This window comes from Desmodus rotundus, chromosome 9, assembly GCF_022682495.2.
Source record: "Desmodus rotundus isolate HL8 chromosome 9, HLdesRot8A.1, whole genome shotgun sequence".
Taxonomy (NCBI): domain Eukaryota; kingdom Metazoa; phylum Chordata; class Mammalia; order Chiroptera; family Phyllostomidae; genus Desmodus; species Desmodus rotundus.
This window is the reverse complement of record NC_071395.1, coordinates 96,505,210-96,528,099: the sequence shown is the minus strand read 5'-3', so window position 1 is coordinate 96,528,099 and position 22,890 is coordinate 96,505,210. Positions and strand designations below refer to the sequence as shown.

The 22,890-nt window shown below is 46.6% G+C and overlaps 1 protein-coding gene across 11 annotated transcripts in view; it reads left to right on the top strand.

Moving 5' to 3' along the window:
- Positions 1 to 18,631: 18,631 nt before the first annotated feature.
- The window catches only part of MSI2 (musashi RNA binding protein 2), a 375,584-nt gene continuing 371,325 nt past the window's right edge, over positions 18,632 to 22,890 (top strand). For 10 of the 11 annotated variants that reach the window (XM_053910683.2, XM_053910686.2, XM_053910679.2 and 7 more), the window contains exons 1-4: positions 18,632 to 18,916; positions 19,210 to 19,250; positions 19,574 to 19,655; positions 20,357 to 20,441. In XM_053910683.2, coding sequence (XP_053766658.1) covers positions 18,855 to 18,916; positions 19,210 to 19,250; positions 19,574 to 19,655; positions 20,357 to 20,441 — 270 coding nt within the window. In that variant the 5' untranslated portion in view covers positions 18,632 to 18,854. Of the gene's footprint in view, positions 18,917 to 19,113; positions 19,251 to 19,573; positions 19,656 to 20,356; positions 20,442 to 22,890 lie in introns of those variants that run through there. The other variant, XM_045182302.3, reaches the window with a different exon arrangement.

Below are 22,890 nucleotides of genomic sequence, written 5' to 3'. Positions count from 1 at the left end.
ACAGGTGGCGGGCGGGGTGTGGCATGGGGTTATAGCTTACCCATTCCCGCTCTGCGCAATGCTGCCTCCGAAGCTCTCCCGACAGACACAGAGAAACAACCAGAAAAATCACGCTTCATTATAATTCTCTCCTTCATACTTTTCTGCGTTTTCCAAATTCTCTAACATGTATTGTAATTTTTTAACGCGTTACTTTTATATGTGTGCATTTATGTTTACAACTCCTTTTATTTATAGATTTATTTATTTCCTGGAGGGAGGAGGATTTCATGACACAGGTATGTAGTTCCAGATTGAGAAGACACAAAGGCGGTATTGTCAAAAGTCTCCTTCGCCCTTCTGTTCCAAGTCACCTCGGTCTCTTCTCCACAGGAAACCAGTGTTATTCGGTTCTTTGTGTTCTTCCCGAGATATGTGACCATGTGCAGCCAAGTCAGCAGGGCCACCATGGTGGACAACTCCAAGGGACACCATTTATACCATTTATTCAGCCCATGAGCCCCTCGGATGCCACTGACATGGACTATAATGGTGTCGTGGCCCTGGAGTAGTGCAATGTAGCAACCTAACCAAAAATGTTTATTGTGTGGGTGGGTGTGTAAATATGCACGTGCAAGTATCTGTAGACTTACATATGTATGCATGTGTGTATTTTTCTTGATATTTTTTACACATCTGTTTATAAAACGTCCTCCTTCTTTTTGACAATGACGACGATGCTGGTGGTGATAGTGATGGTGGTTGGGTACTGAGTCCTTGGTGTGCACCCGGAATCGTTCCAAGGACTCTGAGTACGTCAGCGCCTACCGTGCTCACAGCAACCCCATCCGAGAGGCATAGAGAGGGCAAAGCGCCGACCCCAGGCCACACAGCCCATCGGTGCTCACCCTGTGAGGTTAAAAAGAGTTTTCCCCTGGTTCCTTCCCGCCCTTGTGTGGTATCGAGTTTCACATTCCCACCTTTTCTCCATTCGGAGTTCTTCCCGCTGTAGGTACGAGATGGGGATCCAACCCCGTTTTCCCGACGCTCTGGTTATTCCCAGTACTGCTTCCCTGCTGTTTCCAGACGCAGGCTTTCCCACACGCCCGAGTCTGCAACAGTGGGGGCCTTCTCTCCATCGTCTGCGTAAGCAGGTGCCACCTGTTTTAACTCTTGAGGTTTTGTCATTTGTGTTACTCTCTGATGGGGTTTCATCTTCTCATCACTTTGCTTTCTCAGAACTATTCTGGATATTCTTGACTTGTGTAATTTTCCACATTCATTATTGTTATTGTGGTGAAATAGATACATGGTTACCACATGTCCATTCTTAAGTGTACCTCTCAGAGATACTAGTTAAGTGCATTCGCATTATTGTGCCACCCTCACCACTCTCCGTTTCTGGAACTTACTTTTAATCCATTTCCAGACTTTTTTTTTACCATCCCAAGCTGAAACTGCGTATTCATTGAACAATAACTCCGGTTTCCCCTCCCCAAGGCGCTGGCAATCGCCGTTCCACTTCCTTTCTCTAGGACTGAGGCTACTCTCCTCGCCTCAGATACGTGGGATCATACAACACGTGTCCGGTTGTGCCTGGCTCATTTCACTTAGCACGATGTCCTCAAGGTCCCCCCACAGTGTGGCCTATGTCCCTTCTTCCTCCTCCTTTCTGTAGAGGGATGAAAGTCCGACACATGCAGATGCCACATGTTGCTTATCCGTGCCTCTGCGAGGGACACGGGGGTGTTCCCACCCTTTCACTCCTGGGAGTAATGCTGCTATAAACATGGGTGTGCTCCATATTAACTTCAGAATTAGTTCATTCAGGGCCAAACAAAAAACCTTTGTATTGCTTTTATAATTATCCTCCACCCCCCACCAAACTCCCCCCATCCACACCCCCGCCCAAGAGTCGTTTATTAATTTGGTTCCATCACAGCACAGCCCAGATACCTTCCTGGACCTTTCTCCCTTTGCCTGCAGTGCCGCCTGTGGTTTTGGCTGCCCCGCATTCCTTCCCCTTCTTCTAATAAAGCTGGAGAGCTGCTCTGCAGGCTCCCACTCGGAAAACCACCTGTCCTTTGCTCTCAGTCCATGAGTCCAGCCACTGGCTTCAGGAGTTGGTTCTGAGGGACTTTACTGGAACCTCTGATAATAAATTGCTTTCCTTGCACATACCTGCAGATCCCACCCTCCTCCAGCTTAATGGAGCTCCCAGGGGTCCCCAAATGTGACCTGGCCTCCCTGCCTCTGGAAGGGCCTTCTTGCAAGCCACCTCCTGCACAGGCCCCTCTGGGAAGCCTTTCTGCTTCTCCCTCGTCATCAGCAACTTCAGGGCTGCTGGATTCCTTCCCTGCCATTTCACTTCTCCTGTTTAAGAGCCACCTTTACACCCGCCTGACCCGTGGTGGGCTGTTCTCACGTTCACAGCATGGGCACAGGTCCCAGGCCTCTCACCTCGCTATTGCCCATGGCATGTAGCACGGTGTTTATCACAAGTAGGTGCTGGTTTGAATTGGGTTAAGTGAAGATTATCTTCCTCTGCCGGCTCAGGCTCCAGCACAGCCCCCAAAGGCCTCCCACACCAGGTCCAGGACCTCAGGGGCTTGTTACTGCCATTGCCGGCTGGGGGCCTGCGGTGTCTGGGTACAACCTGCTTCCCCTTCAGGTCCAGCTTTGCGTTCTGATCCTGGTCGCCTGCAGGGCCCTATGTGTCCCTGGTCTCTGTGCCTGGGTCACCACCTTCCCTGTCCAACTCTGTGATGAGTTTTGAACAGCAGGAGGTGGGGCTGCAAAGGTATCTCCAGGCATGGCTTGCTGCGTGGTGGGCTCTCCACCTCCGTCACAGCTCTCTTCCCGAGAAGTTCTCTGAAGCTGATTTTTTTGGTGAACGTGTGTGTGTGTTGTTACAGTTCGTGTCCATCTTGATTCTTTCTCTTTATTTCTAAACATTTAAAATGTACTTATTCAACCAATGTTTACTGGGTACTTGCTTTGTTCTGGGCCTGTGCGGTGAATGAGACAGGCGAGGTTTCTACTGTCATAGATTTTACATCCTTCTGGATGGGGGAAGGGAGCAGGCAATTAGCAAGGAAACATAAATTAGCACAGTAATCTCAGAGAATGGGAAGTGCTAAGAAGAAGATAAAATAAGATAATGTGCTAGAAAATGATTTGAGGAGAGGAGACTACTTTAGATTTTGGTGTTTCTGCTTCCTTCCTCCTTGAATTCAGCTTCCATGCTGTGAGGAAGCCCATGGAAAGACCCAAAGCGAGGATCATCGAGGCCTTCAGCTGAGCTCCCAGCAGGAAAGAAATAAGGCAACAGACCAGAAAAGCAATAGGCGAGGAGGCAGCTTTGGGGGTTGAACAGAAAAAGTATTTTCGAGGAGTTGGTATTTGAACTGAGATTTGGAAAGTTATAAGGAAGCATCCATACAAGTGAGTGGAGAAAGAACTTTTTGGCATGAAGGAACAGCATATGCAAAGGGTCTAAGGAAGGAAATTAATTCATCGTCTTCTTCTTCCCCTCTGCCTCCCCCTTCTCCTCCCCCTCCCCCCTCCTCCTTTTTCTCCTCCTTCTTTAGAAATGGCAGGGATGGAGGCATGATATAGTTTGAAAAAGCAGGCCAAGATCGTACCAGGTAGGGCCCTTTAGGCTGTGCTGATGGAGCTAAGAACAGTGGGAAGGCCCCTGCAGAGACCTGCTCGGAATCACACAAAGACCTCTCTGGCTGCTCCAAGGGACAGACCTTTTGGGGAGTCCCAGAGGGACAGTCAGAGGAAGAGCTAGTCTATACGGTGGATTCCCTTTGCAAAAATTTAACCTATGAAAGCAGCCAACATACAAAAAGGTACATTGGACATGGTGCAGATGGGGACACCGAGGTCCAGAGAGGCCCAATGCCTCGAGCAATGGTACGGCGCCGACCAGAAGTCCATGAGAGCTCACGGCGCAGATCAAGGAGACTGAGCGGATGTGCAGCAAATGCCATTTAGTTTAATTTCCCCTATTTTGCTTCAGTCACCAGTTTGGTAAGAGGAGAATTTCAACCATCTGCAAGTAATCCAAATGCCTTACTAACCTGCCTACTCACCCACCCCCATACAAAAAAAGAAAAACAGAAACCAATTCCTGAGCCTGCACGCCTGCATTCTCCACAATCATCTCTGTATTACAGCCCTTGTCATCTTACATTACACATGAATAACTAATCAACCAAACACAAACCCACTGATGAAAAAAACGCGCATGTTGGATCTAGAATGTGAGCAGGGTAAAGAGTAATATTAATTTCCCCGGTAAATAACAAAACGAGAGCAAACGTGAGCGATGTTAAGACAAGAATCGTGTTTCTGAACACTTCTGGGACAGGAAACATCCCAGGAAACAAGGAAAAAGGGAAGCTGGGGTTAGGTTGACCGTATCTGAAGGGACCAATGCCATCCTTTTCGCTTCTGGCGTTCATAAGCTTCGGAATGTCATCCTGGGTCTACCCGCTGGCCATTTGAACCACCATTTGTTGTCTCATCCAGCTGAACAATTCATATAATAATCTTCCGCTATCCCCTAATGGACATGTAGGTGCTAGTCTTACTCACCAACCAATACTGAAGTGGACGCAGGCTCCTTGAACTTCCATGGAATGTAGCACCATGCTAGGTATGTGGTAGGTGTCCAATAGATGCATCCGTCCACAAGCTTCCTAAACAAAGTCTGTCTCTGCCTCCACCATTTTTCTGCCCTGTGTTTTCAACCCCTAAGGAGGGGCTCCTGATCTCCAGGTGCAGGGAGCGGTCTGGCGTTTTCCTCCTCCTGGACTTCGTGGCGGCATCTGACACTGTTGAGACCCTTCATGTGTCTTTTGTGACTTGGATTTTTTCCGGTTCTAATCTTTCCTCCCTGACCACCAGTGATTCCTTTTCCTCCTTCTGCCTTTGCAAGTGTGCATTCCACAAAGCCTTTTTTTCTATTCTCCCGTCACTCTGTCCCTATGAGAAATCCATCGCCTCTCATTTCATGTCAAGGCATGTATCTATCACCATCTATCACGTTATATGCAAAGTACCTGTTTATGGGCCTATCTGTCCACCTACGTTTCAAGCTCCTCGTGGTGCCCCAGTCATCTGGCTGCTTAGTACGCACCAGGAGAGAGTCTCTATCCTTCAAACCACGCTCACGGGTAGACTGGGTAGAGAGTGTTATTCCCATTACATGGAGAGCCCTGCCCCCTGGCCCCCGCAAAGCAAAGCTCAGGGAGGTTAAATTAACATTGAGAACAAGAGTCCTGGTTACTGGCGACTGAGACTCTGTCTTCAGTGCAATCATCATTCAGATAGTGCCGATGGCGAGAGGACTGTCAAGCGAACCTCGATGTTGTCTAAATACTGGCATCCAGTCCTTTCTATGCTCTTCTGAACAGCCTTCAATTTGCCAGTTCCTCTCTTAAAATATAGCCCGCAGGACTGAGCATAAAACTGCATGTGGCCTGACCCGCCAGCGCACACTGGGATTATTGCTTCTCTCCTTCCACACTCTGCAGTTCTATTAATAGAGCCTGAGATTGCATTAGGGTTCTCAACAGCCTCCTTACGCTGTAGGTTCGCATCAAGCCTTCTGTCAAGCCAGCCCTCCCCATCAGCCACTGGGGCAATTGATTTTTTTTTTTTTTGAATGTTCATGATTATCTATGACTCACACTAGAAGACACAAAACAAGGTCTTGCCCTCCTTCCTTGTGTGGTATCTGCTGAGTGGGCGATGGGGTCTTGGGGGCCTGTTCGGAAGCCAGGGGCATGGCCAGCCACCGCGGAGACAGCCTCCAGCATCATCCCTTCCACAAAGGCAAGAGGAGGGTCATGAAATTAATTTTCCGGTTCGCTCCAAATTATTCCTGCGTTCATCCCTTCTCCTCTTGGATTATGGTCCCTTCTTCATCTTGTTCTAATTCTGGGTGTTTAAACACAGAGGCTCTCGTTCCTCCCGCCCATGGGCACAGCCAGTTTTATTTCGTATGCCCTTTCCAAGCGGTATTATTTTTAGCAGGAGTGTCTTACTCAGCGATTTGCTCTACAATCTATTTCCTATTGTCCTCACATCTAATCTTTTCTCTTATTCTTTCCCTCCCTCTGTCTCTGTCTGTATGTCAATATTATGTTTGGCCAAATAGATTTGATTTCCGCCTACGTGAGTCCCCTCTTCAGAGATTATGGTGCTTCCTCTCTCTCCCCCTTTTTCTTGCATTAATTTTTTGCAGCGACTTGGAATTAGTTGTTTGGTAGTTGTAGAAACTGCAGTGTAGGTTATTGTGGTGGCTCTTGGTTTCAACCCTAGGGAACCTTTGGATTTGTGGGGCTTGGGCCTCAGAATTTGATGGCGGGGCTCGGAAAGTCTGGAATCTGGGGCCCTGAGCTGAGAGACAAGTTCTCTTTCCTCGCCCTCAAGTAGAGGGACCTGCAAAGAATGGGCACAAGCAGGCATTCCCACCATCCGCCAGGAGAGGGCGTCATACCCACAGTCCTCCAGCGCTGGAATTTCTCAGCGGAACTACAGGTTGTCTGGGGGGGCCTCCTGAAGCCTCCAAGATAGGATGGGACAGGACACCACGGCCATGCTGCTGTTGCTGCTTTGGCCACCTCCAATAGTGTGTCAATGGTAAAAAGAATGTTGAAGAAGCAGACCCAACGTTGGTCCAAACGAATGCGTGGGTCTGTGAGCCTGAGTTAGGAGCTTGCTGGAGGACTGGCAAGCTGACGGGGCTCCCAGGCCAGGCGGTGGCAATGACTTTGAGAACACTTGGAGTCCACAGATGTAAGCTGCAGACCGCGTGAGGGGGTCTGGTGGAGGCACCCTGCATGTCGCCAGCTGTGACATTTAGATTTCTGTTTGTCAAGGCAGGTCACGGTCGGCATGGGGCAAGTTCTGAAGTGGGTGTAGAAGTGTCAGGGAGGGTAACGGAGGCACCGAGTCAACCATTTCCAGGTGGGGTTAAAAGGCGTAGCCATTTTCCTCTGGGGGCCCCAGCACCTTTCATCAAGACCAAGTTGGTAACTGATTAAAAAAGAAGAAATGGAAGATTAAGCCCAAGAGGCCAGAGGAGAAAATGGTTTCCAGGTGGAAAGGACTGATACTCTATTAACACCACCGGGTGTTCAAGCAGCCCACGGTCCCCCCACCCTCCCAGGCAGCGCTGGGCGACCGCCAGCTCCAGGAGGCAAAGGGCTCCCAACTGCCAAGCAGTGAAGATGTTTAATAAAATATTTACCTACGTGTATAAGAATAATGATGACAGAATGACAAACAGCGGCTAACAGCTTTAAGGTGCATGGGAGAGCAGCTCTGGGATATTTTTAATGAGAGCGGTAACTCACTGTTTAATTCCTGACGCTTATCTGCTGTGGCTACTGCACCCGCACTCCTGTGGGAGAGCTGTGTTTGGAGAGGGGCTCTCCGGGATGGCATAGAGCGCCCCCTGCAGGAAACTGCCCTCCCCCAGATGGGCCGGAGCCAGCCTCACTTCCCACTCCCTGTTCCTGTCCACCTCTCGTGACTCCTAGAGATTAAAGACTTCTGATCCCTGTCCCCACCACACTTAGAAGGATCCTCCACTCCGGTCACTCAGTGACTGATATTGGTATTAGTTAGGAGTCTGACCTGTTCTTATTCAGCTGGATTTGTGGGCATTTTCTAGCGGTGTCCGGCGTGAAAATGCAAAAGGAAACATTTGGCGGAACATGTTTTATTTTTTTTATTTTTTACTCCTTGAGGGAGCTTTTTGCATTTGCTTCACCAGTTTGGAAAGACAAATAAAAGCAAAACAAAACAAACTTTCCCTATCATTTAAATGAAGAAGGCCTTTATGTCTCTGAATATATGAAACTCGTTAGGAGTAAATAAATTACACACAGAAGTAGCTGTATGTTAGGTCAGTGGTGTCTGAAGACTAGAATCTCACTTTCTCTCAGCCTCACATCCTTTTTTTCAGGTTTTCCCCCCAGATAGTTTATTCCTCCAGCTGTGACTGTTAGAAAGATACCATCCTGGTTTTCCCATGTTCTAGAAGAAGGGCCAACTTAGGGTCTGCATGCACATGCTTATTTTCTATTTCTCGGGAGAAAACACACCAGCCCTGAATTTAAGAGCATGCTCAGAAGTCATAATTGAGGAGAGAGCTATTTATTTCTTTAAAGGAAATACACCAGGAAGGGGGAAGGGGTGGGTGGACGCGGAAGAGGGTATAAAGGGGATAAATGGTAATGGGAAAAAATACAATAAAAAAACTATTCAAAATAAATTTAAAAAATAAAGGAAATACAAAGGGCCCATTCCTTTTAGACATGGAATTTATACTTGCTGGGATTTCCATGAATACAAATTCATTTGCTAAATATTTTCTGGTAAAAATATGGTTTGCTGTTTTGGGGGGGCCAAGTCTGCCATGTCAGTTCTTAAGAGTAAGGCTCGTAACACCAGGAGACAGACAGGGTGAGCTGTCTGTTTAATCAGCAAGGCGGCCGGCGCGGGGGCGAAATGCAATACCAAAAAGTAAACGAAGAGCGTCGTGTGAGAAAAAGCAAGTTTAGATTAATCGTGCTCTTCCAATTTGAAAACATGCTCGCGGTTGTTAGTGACTGAGTTAAGACAGTTAAATCATACATAGACTTTCGTGTCCTGACAGTGACCTTTCCTAAGTGGGCCGCGGGGACCAGAAGATGAGCACCGAGATGCTCCAGAAAGAGCACTGCAGGTAATTGAACATGAAATGTGTTGCAATCTGATCACATTAATAATATGCAATCACTACTTTAAATCCAACATGCAGTTCATGTGGCCAGGGTCTAGCTAAAGCACTATATAAATGTTAGCACACGAGTCCTCTTGCAAACCTATAAGGTAAGCAGCTCTATTTTTGTGCATTTTGTAGTATCTCTCTGTTAATTGTCTATTCTCTGTAACAGATTACTTCGAAACTTAGTAGCTTTGAACAAGTATTTATTACCTCACACAGCAGCGGAGGGTCAGGGACTGCCGAGGGCTGAGTGCAAAGGTCCTGGCTCAGGGTGTCCCGTGAAGAGGTACTCAGGACGTGGGCCCAAGTCGCTGTCATCCGAAGGCCTGGCTGGGGTGGGCAGATCCACTCTGAAGGTGTCCAGCCCACCGTGCTGGCAAGTTAGTGCAGGTTGTCGACAGGAAACCTCCATTTTCCCATCTGGCTACCCGAGCGTCTTCAGGATACAGCACCTGGCCTCCCCCAAAGCCAGATCCAAGAGAGTAAAGCGGCAGCCACGACGCCGTTTCTTTGTGGACATACTTTAAAACCACCACGACCCGTCATTGACAAATGGGGCAGTTGAGACTGATGGTGGCTCACAGTCGCCGAGCTGCTGGTGAGACCCATGTGCCATCCCCACACAAAACGAACGGAACACCCCACATTCCTGAGATCACTGCACACAAACCCCAACTCTGCCTCCTTAACACGGCCGAGGTCTTCTAAAAGCAGTAGGCGGGTTCGTGTTTGGAAATGAATGAAATAGACGTGAGACTGGAAGGTAGGAGCCTGCCTTCCTCTCTCTCAGTCAGCTCCGTGACCTTCAGAAAATACCACTGGTCTCAGGGACAGCTTCCTCCTCGGTAAAACCGGAGGGGCCAGCTGAGTGGTTCCCAGACGTGGTTGCCCATCCCAGTCCCCTGAGGAATGAAAGACTCGCTGGTCTTACGTTAGGTCAACCCACTAACAGCTTCCAGGAACCTGCATCATTGAAAAGGAGTTTCCCTACGAGGGACCCTCTGCAGGTGGCACAGCCTGCTGGATGGAGTACTCGACCTCTCCTGCTTCCTGCTCTAACGTTGTTTGAACTCCTCCCTTCCAACTGGATGTGCCCAGGTAACTCACTGGTTCTTGATCCTCCCTACCATTGTAGGGGAATTCAAAAACCAAGATGCCTGGGGGCCCTCCCCAAGCAAAACAAATCAGACATTCTGGGATGGAGCCCAGGGATCATTATGGTTTGTTGGTTTTCATCAGTATATTTTAAAAAGATTGTGTTCGGCCTTGGGTGCATATTTGAATCACCGGGAACTTTTGAGACCACTACCTGGACCGGTTAAATCAGAATCTCGTGGGTGGAACCTACTAGCACCCGTGTTTTTGTTTAAAGTTCCCAGGTAAATGCAAAAGATAGCTGCATGGACCTATGTTTGCCTCATTTGAGATAATTCCAATGCTGCCTCACTCATAAAAGATTATTCAGAAGCAAAATTATTCAGAAATCCAAGATGCCACAGCACTCTGGGAAAAAAACACTTTCGAAGTAGAAGGTATTAAAAATTAAATGGAAGTGAGTTCCATTTCCGGCAATACGGCAGACTGAATAACTTGCAAATCCTCCCATTATAAATCATCTATAAATACTGGTCACGTGCAATGAACACTCATTGAAATGGGGGCAGAGGCGATAAGGCAGGGCCCCCCGGCGCAAGAAGCAAGAGGGAGAGGGCAGTTAGCACTGTGAGTGAGCAAGTCGAGGTGGAGCTCGTCTCGGGCAGGTTTGCTGGCCTTGAAAGCCTGAAGTTTGGGCATCAAAATGGAAAAGAGACTGTGGTTTGGGCCCGTTAAAAAATGGGGAGCCAAGACTGGTGTGGCTCGGTGGTTGGGTGTCATCCTGCAAGGTGAGGGGTCACTGGTTTGATTCCCAATTGGGACACGTGTCTGGGTGGCAGTTTCAGTCCCCCGTTTGGGCTCGTGTGAGAGGCAGCCGATCAATGTTTCTCCCGTCAATGTTTCCTTCCCTCTTTTTCTCCCTCCCTTCCCTTTTCTCTAAAAATAAATAAATAAGCTCTTTAAAAAAAATAAACAAAACAATGGGGAGATGGAACTGAGATGCCCACATAAAGTGGGAACCCTCCAAAGGATGAATCATCATAGAAATAATTCATTGGGAAAAAATCTCCCCCGTGGCAGAGGAAGACAAGAAAATTTACCTGCCTTGGCATGAGTTGAAAGTGGAGGAAAAAGTCTTTGCTGAGAAGTTGGGACTACAGCCCAGGCTTCACGTAAATTTGGGGCTGGAATTTACCCTACCTGTATGGTCTAGGAGCCCCAAAGCTTAAAATGAATGTAAAAAAAAATACAGACCCAATATCAAACTATAAAATATGCACAGCTGCAATCCACCATATCCAAGGCACAAGAGCCCCGGGAACCTCAGGCAATAGAACAATCAGACAGACTACGTAGAAAGTGCGCGAAAAGTAACTAAAGGCATAAAAGAACATTTGAAACCATGGGAAAATAGCCTAACACTATTTAAAAAGGTAGGCACGAAAGAGAACTAAATAGAACTTGTAGAAATGACACATATCGTTATTGACATGAAATGCTCAGTGGAGGAGCTACAAAGCAGATTAGAAATAGCTGAAGGGAACACCGCGAATGGATCCCAGGGCGTTGCCCAGGAAGCAGCACAGAAGGACAAAGAGAAGGGGAGTCTGCGAGAAGGCTTCAGAACAGGCTGAGCAGAGGCAGAAGGTGCATTGGACACCTACTACGAGTACCAGAAGGAGAGAATTGTAAAGAAGCAAGGAAGACAGGATTTATTGAGACGATGGCCAAAAGTTTTCCAGATTGAAAAAAAAAAAGCAGCCCATGAATCCTGAAGTTTTGCATGTACAATGAATCTTGAACCAGGTAGATGAGAACTTCATACCCGAACAGAGAATGGTGAGAAGGCAGGGAGCCGAAGACAGAGGAAAATCTTAAAACAGAAAGAAAAGGCGGATGACCTACCAAGAAATGACATTTAGACAGATAGCAAGTATCTCAGCAATAAATAGAGAAACAAGAAGACATGATATAGTCAAAAAAGTGCTGAGAGTAAAAGAACTTTCGATCTAGAATTCTGCACCCAGAGAAATCATTGTTCAAGGATAAGAGTAAAATAAGACAATTGTATATTCGTGGAGAAAGCATGTCAATCACATAACCTCCCTGAAAGAATTACTAAAAGACAGGTTTCAAGGAAAAAGACTGGTACCTAGAAAAAAAAAAAAAAAAGGAATAGGATGCTAGAAACAAAGGTGAATAAATTGGTAAGCATGGGTAAAACTGAACAATGGTTACATAAAACTAAAATGACAGCAGTGCCCTGGTTGGGGTAGCTCGATTGGCTAGAGTGTCGACCCAATACACCAAGGTTGCGGGTTCAATCCCCGGTCAGGGCACATACATAAAGCAACCAATGAATGCATAAATAAGTGGAACAACAAATTGATGTTTCTCTGTCTCTCTAAAAAAAAAATAAAAGACTCTTAAATGAAAATAAAATGACAACAGCAATTAAATTTAGGGGTATAAGAACCAGGTGGGTCTAAAATAACCATAAAAGGGAGGATGTAACTGAGGTTGGAGCGTTCTCAGCTTACTGTATAGTGTTAGGGCTGGTTGGGTCAAGTGTACAGGTTAAAAATTGTAATCACTAAAATAATAGAAACAGAACCTATAACTTTTGAGTTAGTTAAAGAGGAAAGGGAAACAAAACACTCTTGTAGCAGAGAAGGAAGAAAGTAAACAAACAACTTAGAGAAAACAGAATAAATATAAGGTGTAAAATGAGAAAGAAGACAAGTTAAAAAACGTCAGAAGTCAGGACATTAATAAGCTGTCTTGTACATTGCTAGTGGGGATACAAATTGAAGAGCAGTTTGGAACATAGTTTAGCATTATGTTGTAACGTTTTACATTCATTTTTATGACCCACTAATCCCTCCGAAGAGAAACTCTTGCCTACGTGCAGCAGGAGAGAGGAATGCTCGTGACGGCTCTGCTGGTGAAAGTGAAATATCAGAACAACTCCAACGCCTGTGACAGCAGAATGGACAGACCCAACTGCGGCCTAGTCACCCACGGAATAGTATACAGCTATGAAAAGGAATGGACTACAACCAGACGCAACAATCGAGTTGAATCTTAGCAATATCCCGTTGAGTAAAAATAAAGCCTCAGAAATTCTTCATAAAATGTTAAAGCAAGCGTGTGATAAAAATGTGATGGAAATTCTTTAAAAAGCAAAAGAATAACAAATACAAGACTGAGCCCTGGCTGGTGTGGCTTAGTGGATTCAGTGCCGGCCTGAGAACCAAAGGGTCGTGGGTTCGATTCCGGTCAGGGCACATGCCTGGGTTGTGGGCCAGGTCCCCAGTTGGGGGCACACAAGAGATAACAGATCAATGTGTCTCTTGCACATTGATGTTTCTCTCCCTCCTCTTTCTCCATCTCCTCCTCTCTCCTAAAAATAAATAAATAAAACATTAAAAAGAAAATGAATACAAGAACGAGATTAGTGGTTACCTCAGAGGGGGGCGTGGATGAGGAGGAGCACATGGTATTTGTCATTGTTACTGTTTTCAGCCTCTGGTTGAGTAGGGCTACAGGTATTCATGATATCAAAAAAAATACAATGAAATAAAACAAGGGCATGAACATACCCAGTGATGACAGTATGTCTATGCCAGACATTCTGATTAATATATTCTTGCACCCCTAAGTTCCATTAAAAATATCGGCGATCACATTAAGTGTAAATGGGCTAAACGTACTAGTCAATGAAATAAATAAATGAACAAGGGGCTCACCTAAAACTTAACGGACGTAGTAAGGTTGAAAGTAAAAGGATGAAGGAAGATACGCCAGGCAAATGCTCACCAGAAGTCAGAGTAGTTTTATTAACAGCACACAAAGTTGACTTTAAAGCAAAAAGCACCAGGTTTAAAGGTCATCTGTGCATATGTTGAAGGGACAGTTCACTCGGAAAACATAGTATATCCAAGCTTATATACACCTAATAACATAGCCTCAAAATACATAAAGCAAAAAGAGAAATAAAACGTAAAAAATGAGAAAGATACAGAGTCATCGATTTTAACAGCCCTTTTTGATGTACCTTATCCATACTTTAAAATTAATTTTCCTCTCTAGGAAAGTGTGAGAGATTTAGAGGAGAAATTGGCAAATTCAGTTATATAAGGGGATTTTTATGTACCACTATAAAAAGTGATTGATCAAGCAGACAAAACATTGGTAAGGCTATAGAAAATCTGGATACCGTAATTAACAAGCTTGATGTGACAGACCCAAATAGGATGCTACACTTAACAATAACAGCAAACACCTTCTTTTCAAAACCACATGGAATATTTATGAAGAACTGACCATTTACTGAAGTAAGATTCCACAAATAACAAAGAACCTGCTTCATGCAGATTACCTCCTCTGGCCTGAATTCAGTTAAGTTAGACATAAATAACTAAAAATCACAACAAAAAACTTATGTTTAGAAATGTAAAAAAACCAAAAACACAACAATAACACATACAGTGAGCCAAAGAAGAAATCATATTTGAAATCTAAATATTCTCTGCTTGGGACGGTAACAAAAATTCTATATATCTTGTGGAATGTAGTTTCAGTGGTACCCAGAGTGAAATCGGTAGCCTTAAACATTAAAGAGAGATAGAGAGAAAGAGAGGGAAGTCTGAAAATTAATTACTTCAACCACCAGTTCAAGAAAAATTTTCAAAGGCAACAAAATAAACCCAAAGAGTGAAGAAAATAATATGTGATATGTATTAATAACACACTATGTATCTTATATATTATACATATTCTTATATGTGACATATGTTCTTATATGTAAGAATATATCAATAATATATGAAAGCAAAAGTTAATGAAAGAAAACAGTGTTAACCAAACTAAAAGTTGATTCTTTGAAAACACTAGTAGAAAGTAGGAAGAAACACCAGTTAGATGGAAAAGTGAGATCTCTGGTACAACTGACCCAGAAAAGAGAAGATAGATACATGTCCAATAATATTTGTAATTAAAAAATGCACATTATGGATAGATGCAGCAAAGAAAATATGAGAAAACTATGAACAGCATTTTATTAATAAATGTGAAAACCTAGATGGTATGGATAATTTTCTTGAAAAATCTAGTGTGTAAATATTGACTCCAGAAGAATATAAAACCTAAAGACAACCAGAGCCACTAAAGAAATAGAATCAGTAGTTAAAACTCAACCTAGGAAATGTTTATCCCAGACCCAGCAAGTCCTACCAAACATGCAAGGAACACATAATTCCAATTCCATACACACTGTTCCAGAAAATGGAAAAAGAAGGGACATTTACCAGTTCATTTTATGAGGCCACTATAACCAGATGAACATAATACAAGAAGGAAAAATTACAGCCAATTTGACTCATAGACATGAATATGAAAAAAAAATCCTACAATGAGATTAGATGTTGACCTTCATTCATTCATTCATCCTTTCAGTCATTCGGCAAATATTTATCGAGCGTCTACCATGCACCAACAGGCACTGTGCTAATACATGGAGAGCAGGAATGGACAGGGGATTAGGGCTTGTGGGAGGCGATGAGCAATAAAGCAAATGATCACACAGGGTACAGAGAGGACATTCTGGCAGGATGAGAACAGGGCACATCAAGGGGTATCTGACCTGCACAGAGAGGTCAGGGAAAGCTTTCCAGACACATTAGTGGAGTAAGAATGAGCGTGGGAAGAATGTTTAGGAGGCTGTTGCAGGGGCTCAAGTGGGAGATCTGGGATGCAGTAGCAGGAAAGATGAATTTGAGAGATATTTAGGAAGACTGAAATACCACGTCCTACAGATTTTTATCATAGATTGCACTTGGGAGGCGGTCAGCTGGAGAGGGGTCAACTTTGTCTGTAGGGTGATAGAGGGAACCTTAAAAGAGGTTCAGATTTAGGAGAAGGAAGCAAGGGTTTGGACATGTGGAGTTTGGGGGACCTTCAGGAAGGCTAAGAGCAGATGTTGAATAGGAAATTAATCAGAGTTCAGAGCTCAGTGGGGAGGTCAGGCTGACGATTTTGAGTGGCATCAGCCTGTCGGTGGCATTTAAACCCATCCCTCAGAGGAGCTCGCTCAGAGAGGGTGCGAAGCTGGGGGAAAGAATGAAAACCGATATTTAAAGGAAAGGGAGAGGACGAGTCGGGGCAAGAGACCGAGAAGGAATGGCTGGAGAGATAGGAGGAAAACCAGAAGAATGTCGGCATTAAGGATGCCAAGGAAAAAGTGAGCTACAGGAAGGGAGTGTCCAACAGTGTCACCGGCTGTCGAGATTTTAAGAGGTGGAGGACTAACATTGTGCTTCTGGAATTCTCCTGACCCAGGGGCTACATTGAGTGAGTGAGCTGGAGAAGAAATGCATAATCATAATTAATAATAATAATAATAATAATAATAAGCTATTATAATTAATGTAGTGAAGAGGACAGCAGGAGGGAATTTTTTACGACAATGAAACTCTTCTGTATCTTAGTTATAGTGGTGGTTACCTGACTCTGGGCATTTGTCAAAACTCATAGAATTATAGACCACGAAGAGTAAATGTCACTGCATGTAAGTTAAATATATGTAAGTAAACATGGAGATTTAAGCGTTAGCTTCTCACTGACTTTGTAACTGCAGTGCTGGCCCCCCTCTCAGGGTTTTAATTCTGTTCACTGTCAGCTTGTGTAAGTCCCCAATGGGGCGCAAGGGCACCCTACTCACCCCCGGGGAAGGACAGAATAAATACGCAGGCAGCAGAGCCAAAGGGCATTGTACTGATGGCCAGAACCCCTTTTAGGAAATGATTGGTGGGGGCGGGGCACAGCCTGGTGAGCTTGGCTTCTCTGGGACCCTGATGTAAAATGAGACGGTTGATCAGGAAAGGCCTTTCTACCTCTGATGGTCGGTAGTTTTAGCATAAAAATCCCAAACGCAAACCAATTACCTGCTGCCTGCACTTTGTTATTGAGAATAATCATAATAAACAATTACCACAATAACAACCGGCTCTTAAACACGGGACCCCAGATGACTGGGGAAGCAGCTTGAAGTTACAGAAAATGCTTGAGCTTGTGGTAGAAAGCTTTCGAGCACCTTCTAAAAGTCATATGAAGTAATGATTGATAATAAGCATGGCCCGTCTAGGTTTACAGTGAAAAAGGCTCTTTTGTATTTGCTCACTTCACTCTCTCCTCTCACCCCATCAATCCTGACAGGGAGGAATTATCCCAATTTAGGAAACAGGGAGATTAAGAGTCTGGTCACCCACGTCTTTGGCTGGTGTTTAGATTTTCCAAATCTTCCACTTTTCCAAGACCCACAGTGGATCTGGTACCGTATTGGTGTTGAGTGTATCCCATTGTATCCTAATCCTATGACAATTTAATGGAAAAGTGTTAACTGGGTATCAATTCATACCATATTAACTCAATGTATTGTAATAATTTAAAACAATAGGGATAATTGGTTTGAATACCCCATAAATGGAATCCAGCCTGAATTTGGCCAGCCTGGAATCTGCTGGAAAAGTGTGAGATGCCTTTGGGAAGCTAACAACATTGTCTTTTTGGAGTTTTCAGTGCGGGAAGGGATGAAGCCAGTATTTATGAAGCACCTACTGTGTGCTAGAATCTGTAGCTGCACCTCACAGCTCCTAAGGTGGCGGGTGGCGGAGAGGGGATGTTTGAAGCTACCCTTGGCTACCTCCCCAGATGGCTGGAGGCTTGGGTTATTTTAATCGCAAGCATTTTACTATCTTGGTATAGACATAATAAAAGTATACGGGAAGAGTTGGAGAGGAGTTTCCTGAAATAAACCCCCTTCTCAGGCATCCCAGGGGCGCTTCAAAACTACTTTTCACTACATACAAAATTTTGCTTTGAACCCCCATAATTTGACCTTGACCGCCTATAAACCCATTTTATTATTATTATTTTTAAAAACGCTGTTATGATTAGTGCAGAAACCCTTTCTTCGGCACTTTCTCACCCCTGGAATCGCGTCAGTTTCTCAAAGTTCCAAAATAACCTTTCCCGGGCACGGATTCGTACCTCTGCCGGGGAAGGGCGGGGAGCGGCGCAAGACGTGCCGGTGTGCAGCGAGAGCCAAAGAGAACTTCCAGCGCGAAAGGAAAATAAAACTTGTGGCTGGTGTCTATGCGAGAGGGTCTCGGCAATCCTGAAGCCCCCCGATTCTGGGGGGTCTCGGGGTCCGCCCGAAGAGCGCCAGGGTTTGGGTTTGATCCCGACGTCCTTGACCTAAATTTCTGCGCGGTGGCTGGAAAAAAGGCGCAGAGGCGGGCGGGCGACTGGTGCCATCCCCAGATCCCGGCGGCCGCGGCCAGCGAACTTGAATGGAGAGGCCGAACTAGCGGGGGTCGTCTTCTCCCCAGCCCGACCGAGGATCGGCCGCTAGCTCCCCGCGCCTACCCCTCCCCCGGTCCACCCGCTCCACGCAGCCCATGTGATTCAAGAAAGTCGGGGTGCGCACCCTCATGCCCGGCGCCCGGACCGCCCGGAGGCGGGGCCCCTCGGGCGGCAGGGTTCGCGCACTGCCCCGTGGGTCCGGCCGCGGGGGGCCGCTTGTGCGCGCGCGGACAGGCGGGGGCCGCACCAGGGTGCGTGACGTCACCGGCATTGGTTACACGACGTTATAGAACTCCGCCCCACGTGCGCCGGGGAGGAGGGGGGAGGAGGAGGAGGAGATGGGGGTGGGGAGGAGGAGGGGGAGAGGTGGGGATGGGCCGGGGGGGCGGGGACGGGGGGGGTGTGCGAGCAGCAGGGCTGAGCTAAGCCGAGCCCACGTGTGACGGCTCTCGCCGCTGCCCCGGCTCCGCCGCTCGCAGAGAGATTCGGAGGAGCCCGGGCGGGGGGGAGGAGGAGGAGGGGGAGGAGGGAGCGGGAGATCTCGGGGCTCGGAGTCGGCCGCCGCTCCGCTCCGATCGCTGTGGGGCTCGGATTTTTGGGGGTGGGGGGGCGGGGGGGCTCAGATATGGAGGCAAATGGGAGCCAAGGCACCTCGGGCAGCGCCAACGACTCCCAGCACGACCCCGGGTAAGTTTCCAGCCGCTGCCCACCGCGCCGCCTTGGGCTCGCTCTCCTTGCAGCGGCGGGGACGGCGGTGCGCGGAGCTCGGCATCTCCCGCGCCCCCCCGCCCCTCCCGCGCGCCCCCCCCGTGGAAGTTACACACCTTTGGATTGCATTTCGCCGTCACCTTCTCCCCCACCCCACCTCCCGGCTCTCGCTTGCTCGCTCCCCCCCGCTTTCCTTTTAGCTTTTGTAAGTTACACGTCAAAATGGCCGATCTGACATCGGTGCTCACTTCTGTTATGTTTTCTCCCTCCAGTAAAATGTTTATCGGTGGACTGAGCTGGCAGACCTCACCAGGTAAGGGAGGGAGGGGGGGACGCCTGGGTCCCCCCCTTCTTGGCTTCTTTATTGCTCTTTGTTATCCCGGTGTAGGAGCCCCCCCCCGCCATTGGCTCCCCACTTCTCCTGTGCAAGGTTATTTTTTTAAATAGCAAATCCTTTCCGAGCCCTCTGCGCGACCTCTGTTGCCGAATTTCTCCCGCGTGTGCAAAAAATGCAAAAAACAAAACAGAATAGCAGCAGAAAACTACTTTTGGTTTTTGTCCTTGATCAAAATTTGCATTGCTTTTTTCCCCCCACACCTTCTCCGCCCCCCCATCTCTCTCTTTTTCTCTCTACAGATAGCCTTAGAGACTATTTTAGCAAATTTGGAGAAATTAGAGAATGTATGGTCATGAGAGATCCCACTACGAAACGCTCCAGGTAAACCATTCCTTTCTGGATTTTGCCTTTATTTTAGAACAAAGTTTAAGTGTTATTTTTGGAGGTGTCTTCGGAAGTAGCTAAGCGGATTTAGAATGGGGCTCAGGCATGTGGCTGGTTTCGAACGCCGCTCTATTCCACCCCCACCCCCAAAACCTCAAAGGTTATTATAAATTGGGGCTTGAACTCTGTCTGGATAGAGGTACCCATCTCTCCGCCTGAAGTCATTTTCCCGTCGCTTCTCTTTTTCCTGTTGAAAATGACATTCGGCTTCATTCACTTTCCACACAGTTTTTTAAAATGTACGCTTCTTCCCATTCCCAGCTCCCCAAACTCTTAAGCCCCTCTTAGAAAGCTGGATGAATCTCTTCGAAGTGCCAGGTTTTCATCGGGATAAAACAAAGCGTTAAGAAAGGGAAGGGGAGGAGGAGGAGAGGAAACTGAGGTGGCGAAAGAGTGGAGACACCAGCTTTTTCCAAGTTACCTCCACCGGCCCTGCCCCCGTTCCACTTCCCCCATTAACCTTGCTGTATTTTCCTGCGAGGTGGAGGGCTGTAGACCGCAGGGGTTTTGGAGGACGGGGGTGGGGGACGCGGAGGGGGCAACTTTTGCTCTCCATTCTGCAGCAGGGCTCACTCCCTGTTGCTTTCAGTGGTGTCACATTTTCTTGTTTGTTTTTCTCCCTCTTTGTCTCATTTCAGAGGCTTCGGCTTCGTCACGTTCGCAGACCCAGCAAGTGTAGATAAAGTACTAGGTCAGCCCCACCATGAGTTAGATTCCAAGACGGTAGGTTGCTTCTCGTCGTGGTCCTCGTCGTCGTTGTTGTTGTTCGCCCCTGTTCAGGACCGATCCTGGGCATTGACAGCCCCATTTAAAGGGACAGTGCCTTCTTTTGCTTCTGTGTTAAGAGCCGGGTACTTTGAAGCAGAGCTCGGGAGTTGGCACTAAAGTTTGCTACCATCCCCGTGTTTGGGGTTTTCTTTTTAGAGCCTGTTCCACAGCAATTCCAGTTGCTGCCGAACTAGGCTTGGGGGAGGGGTCGGCCTGGGGCGGGGGGTCTATTGTCAAGGCCAAGGGACCGAGCAAAGAAGCTGCACCACTGAGTAAAGGCAACTTTTCTTTGTCAGCAGAGTACATCACATGTTACCAACTAGGGCTGTGGGAACGGGCTTTCAGAGGCACAGCCTGCTTCCCGGCCCTGGGGGAGGGGCGAGAGGAGGGGGCGCTCATCCCAGGTCCAGGCAACAGGTTCCTCTTGGGGCACTTCGGATTTGAAATGGGGTTTGAGAAGGAAAGGAGGCGCTCCCGGGGCCAAGCTGGGCATCCAGTGGGTGGCTCCAGATGGCGTGAAATCTAAGGCTGATAAGGCCTTGGCTTTCAAAGTGATTTGTTTTTTTCGTTTTCTTTCTCAGATCCTTTATTCTGAGCCTGGGTCCTTCTATAGCATTATAAGGTTTTAAAGCCTGGTGTTGGAGGGTGGGGGGAGGTCTCTGGGTGGAGGTCAGAAGAGGAAGGGAAGTAAGAGTATCAGTGCATGATAATACTCTTAATGGGAGGGGCTGTATGTGTAGTGTTTTATTTAGACCCCTGTGTTGGCTCTGTGCTCGCCACCCTTCCCTTTATGTCTTCTAGAATTTCCCCACAGTTTTTATACATCTGCCAAAGCAGGGGCCCTGCGGTGACATTGGGATGCAGTGCTGGGCTGCTTGAGACTTCACTTCTCTGGTGGGGTAGTGGGACAAGGCATGCAACCGGGTTCTAGTCCCAGCAGCCCCTTTTGAACTTTGGAAAGTTGTTTCCTTCTCAGGCCTCACTTCCCTCTTCTCTAAAATAAAGGAGTGGAACTGAGGTGATCTTCTAAGTCCCTTTGGCTTTAACATTGAATAGAAGAGAAGAAAGAAAAAAAAAAAACCCTGGCCACTTTTGGTACACCTGCCTTGACTCTGCAAATTTACTCTCTTTCTCTGATCAGAGGTGAGGTGCATGGCCTCCCTGTTCCCCAAGAAAACCCACACTCTCTAAGCTGCTGTAGTAATTGCTGGATTTGCCATAGTCCCCGGCTCAGCCTTTTCGCACTTTGAGGTCATCTAATTTCAGGGATGATAATTTCAGGGATTGATCATGCATATTTGGAGAATTTTTTTTTACTCTTGGACTTTTTTGGCTAGTTATTTCAAAAAGCTAGTAAAATTAGAGGACAAATATTTCTATGCAAATTCAGGAATGTATTGTCTACCCCCTCTGCCCACTCTGAGTGGGAGAATTTGGTGCGTACAGCCGCTGGCGGGTCCTGTCCCTCAGTATCAGGAGCAAAGCCTGCAGTACTCCCTCCCTAATTGTTCGTAGACATGTTTTAGTCACTGTGATTTAGTATAACAGAGCTTTTGACTTTGTTTCAACCGTTCAGTGCAGGAGGCAGAAGCGGTTGGTTTATTGACATGGAAACAGAGGATCTTGTTTACCTTAAAAGCTTTGTTTAGGTAATGGCCATTCACATCCAAAATAGTACCCTAGTCTTTTCCTAGAGGATTTGTAGCTACAGTAAGTAGAGCTGTACCTAACTAACTAATGTTTTAATTTTTGGTAGTTTTCTTTTTTGTTCGTTAAAAAAAAAAAAAAATAGTTGACAGGGACGTGCAAAAGGTTGGGATTTGCCATCCTTCCCTTGACCTGTCTTCTCCCTTGGAGGTCTCAGCAGCACGCTGACGAACTCTCGCTGTGGTGCGACATGCCATTATCACAACACACAATGCAGGAATTCGGAATTGGCTTTGCGTTCTGTGATTTTAGATACATATATATACACACATATATTTATTGCGCTCCATTCTCTTCGCTGCTCCACCCCCTCAGCTTCTGGCCTGTTCCCCAACATGTCCGGTCCCTCCTCACCTTTTACCCAACAAACAAGATGACTTATTATCGCAATTGTGTGCCTGTCAGCTTAAAAAAAAAAAAAAAAAAAAAAAAAGTACTTTGGGAGTGTCTGTGAGGAGACGTATCTGTCTTATGTTTGGTCAACAGAATGGAAATCCACACCTGTTGTATTTCTCTCGTAGACAGCTCTAGTCAGTGCTGCGTACACCTGTAGATGTGGTAATGTTAATCTGGATGAAAGAATAGTTTTCTAGATCAGAGATTTCTGTCTCTCTTAGTTTCGGAAAAACAATCTCTCATTTCTCAGGTGACGTTTAAAGGTAGAAAACGAACACGATGCAGACTTAACGTTAGGTCT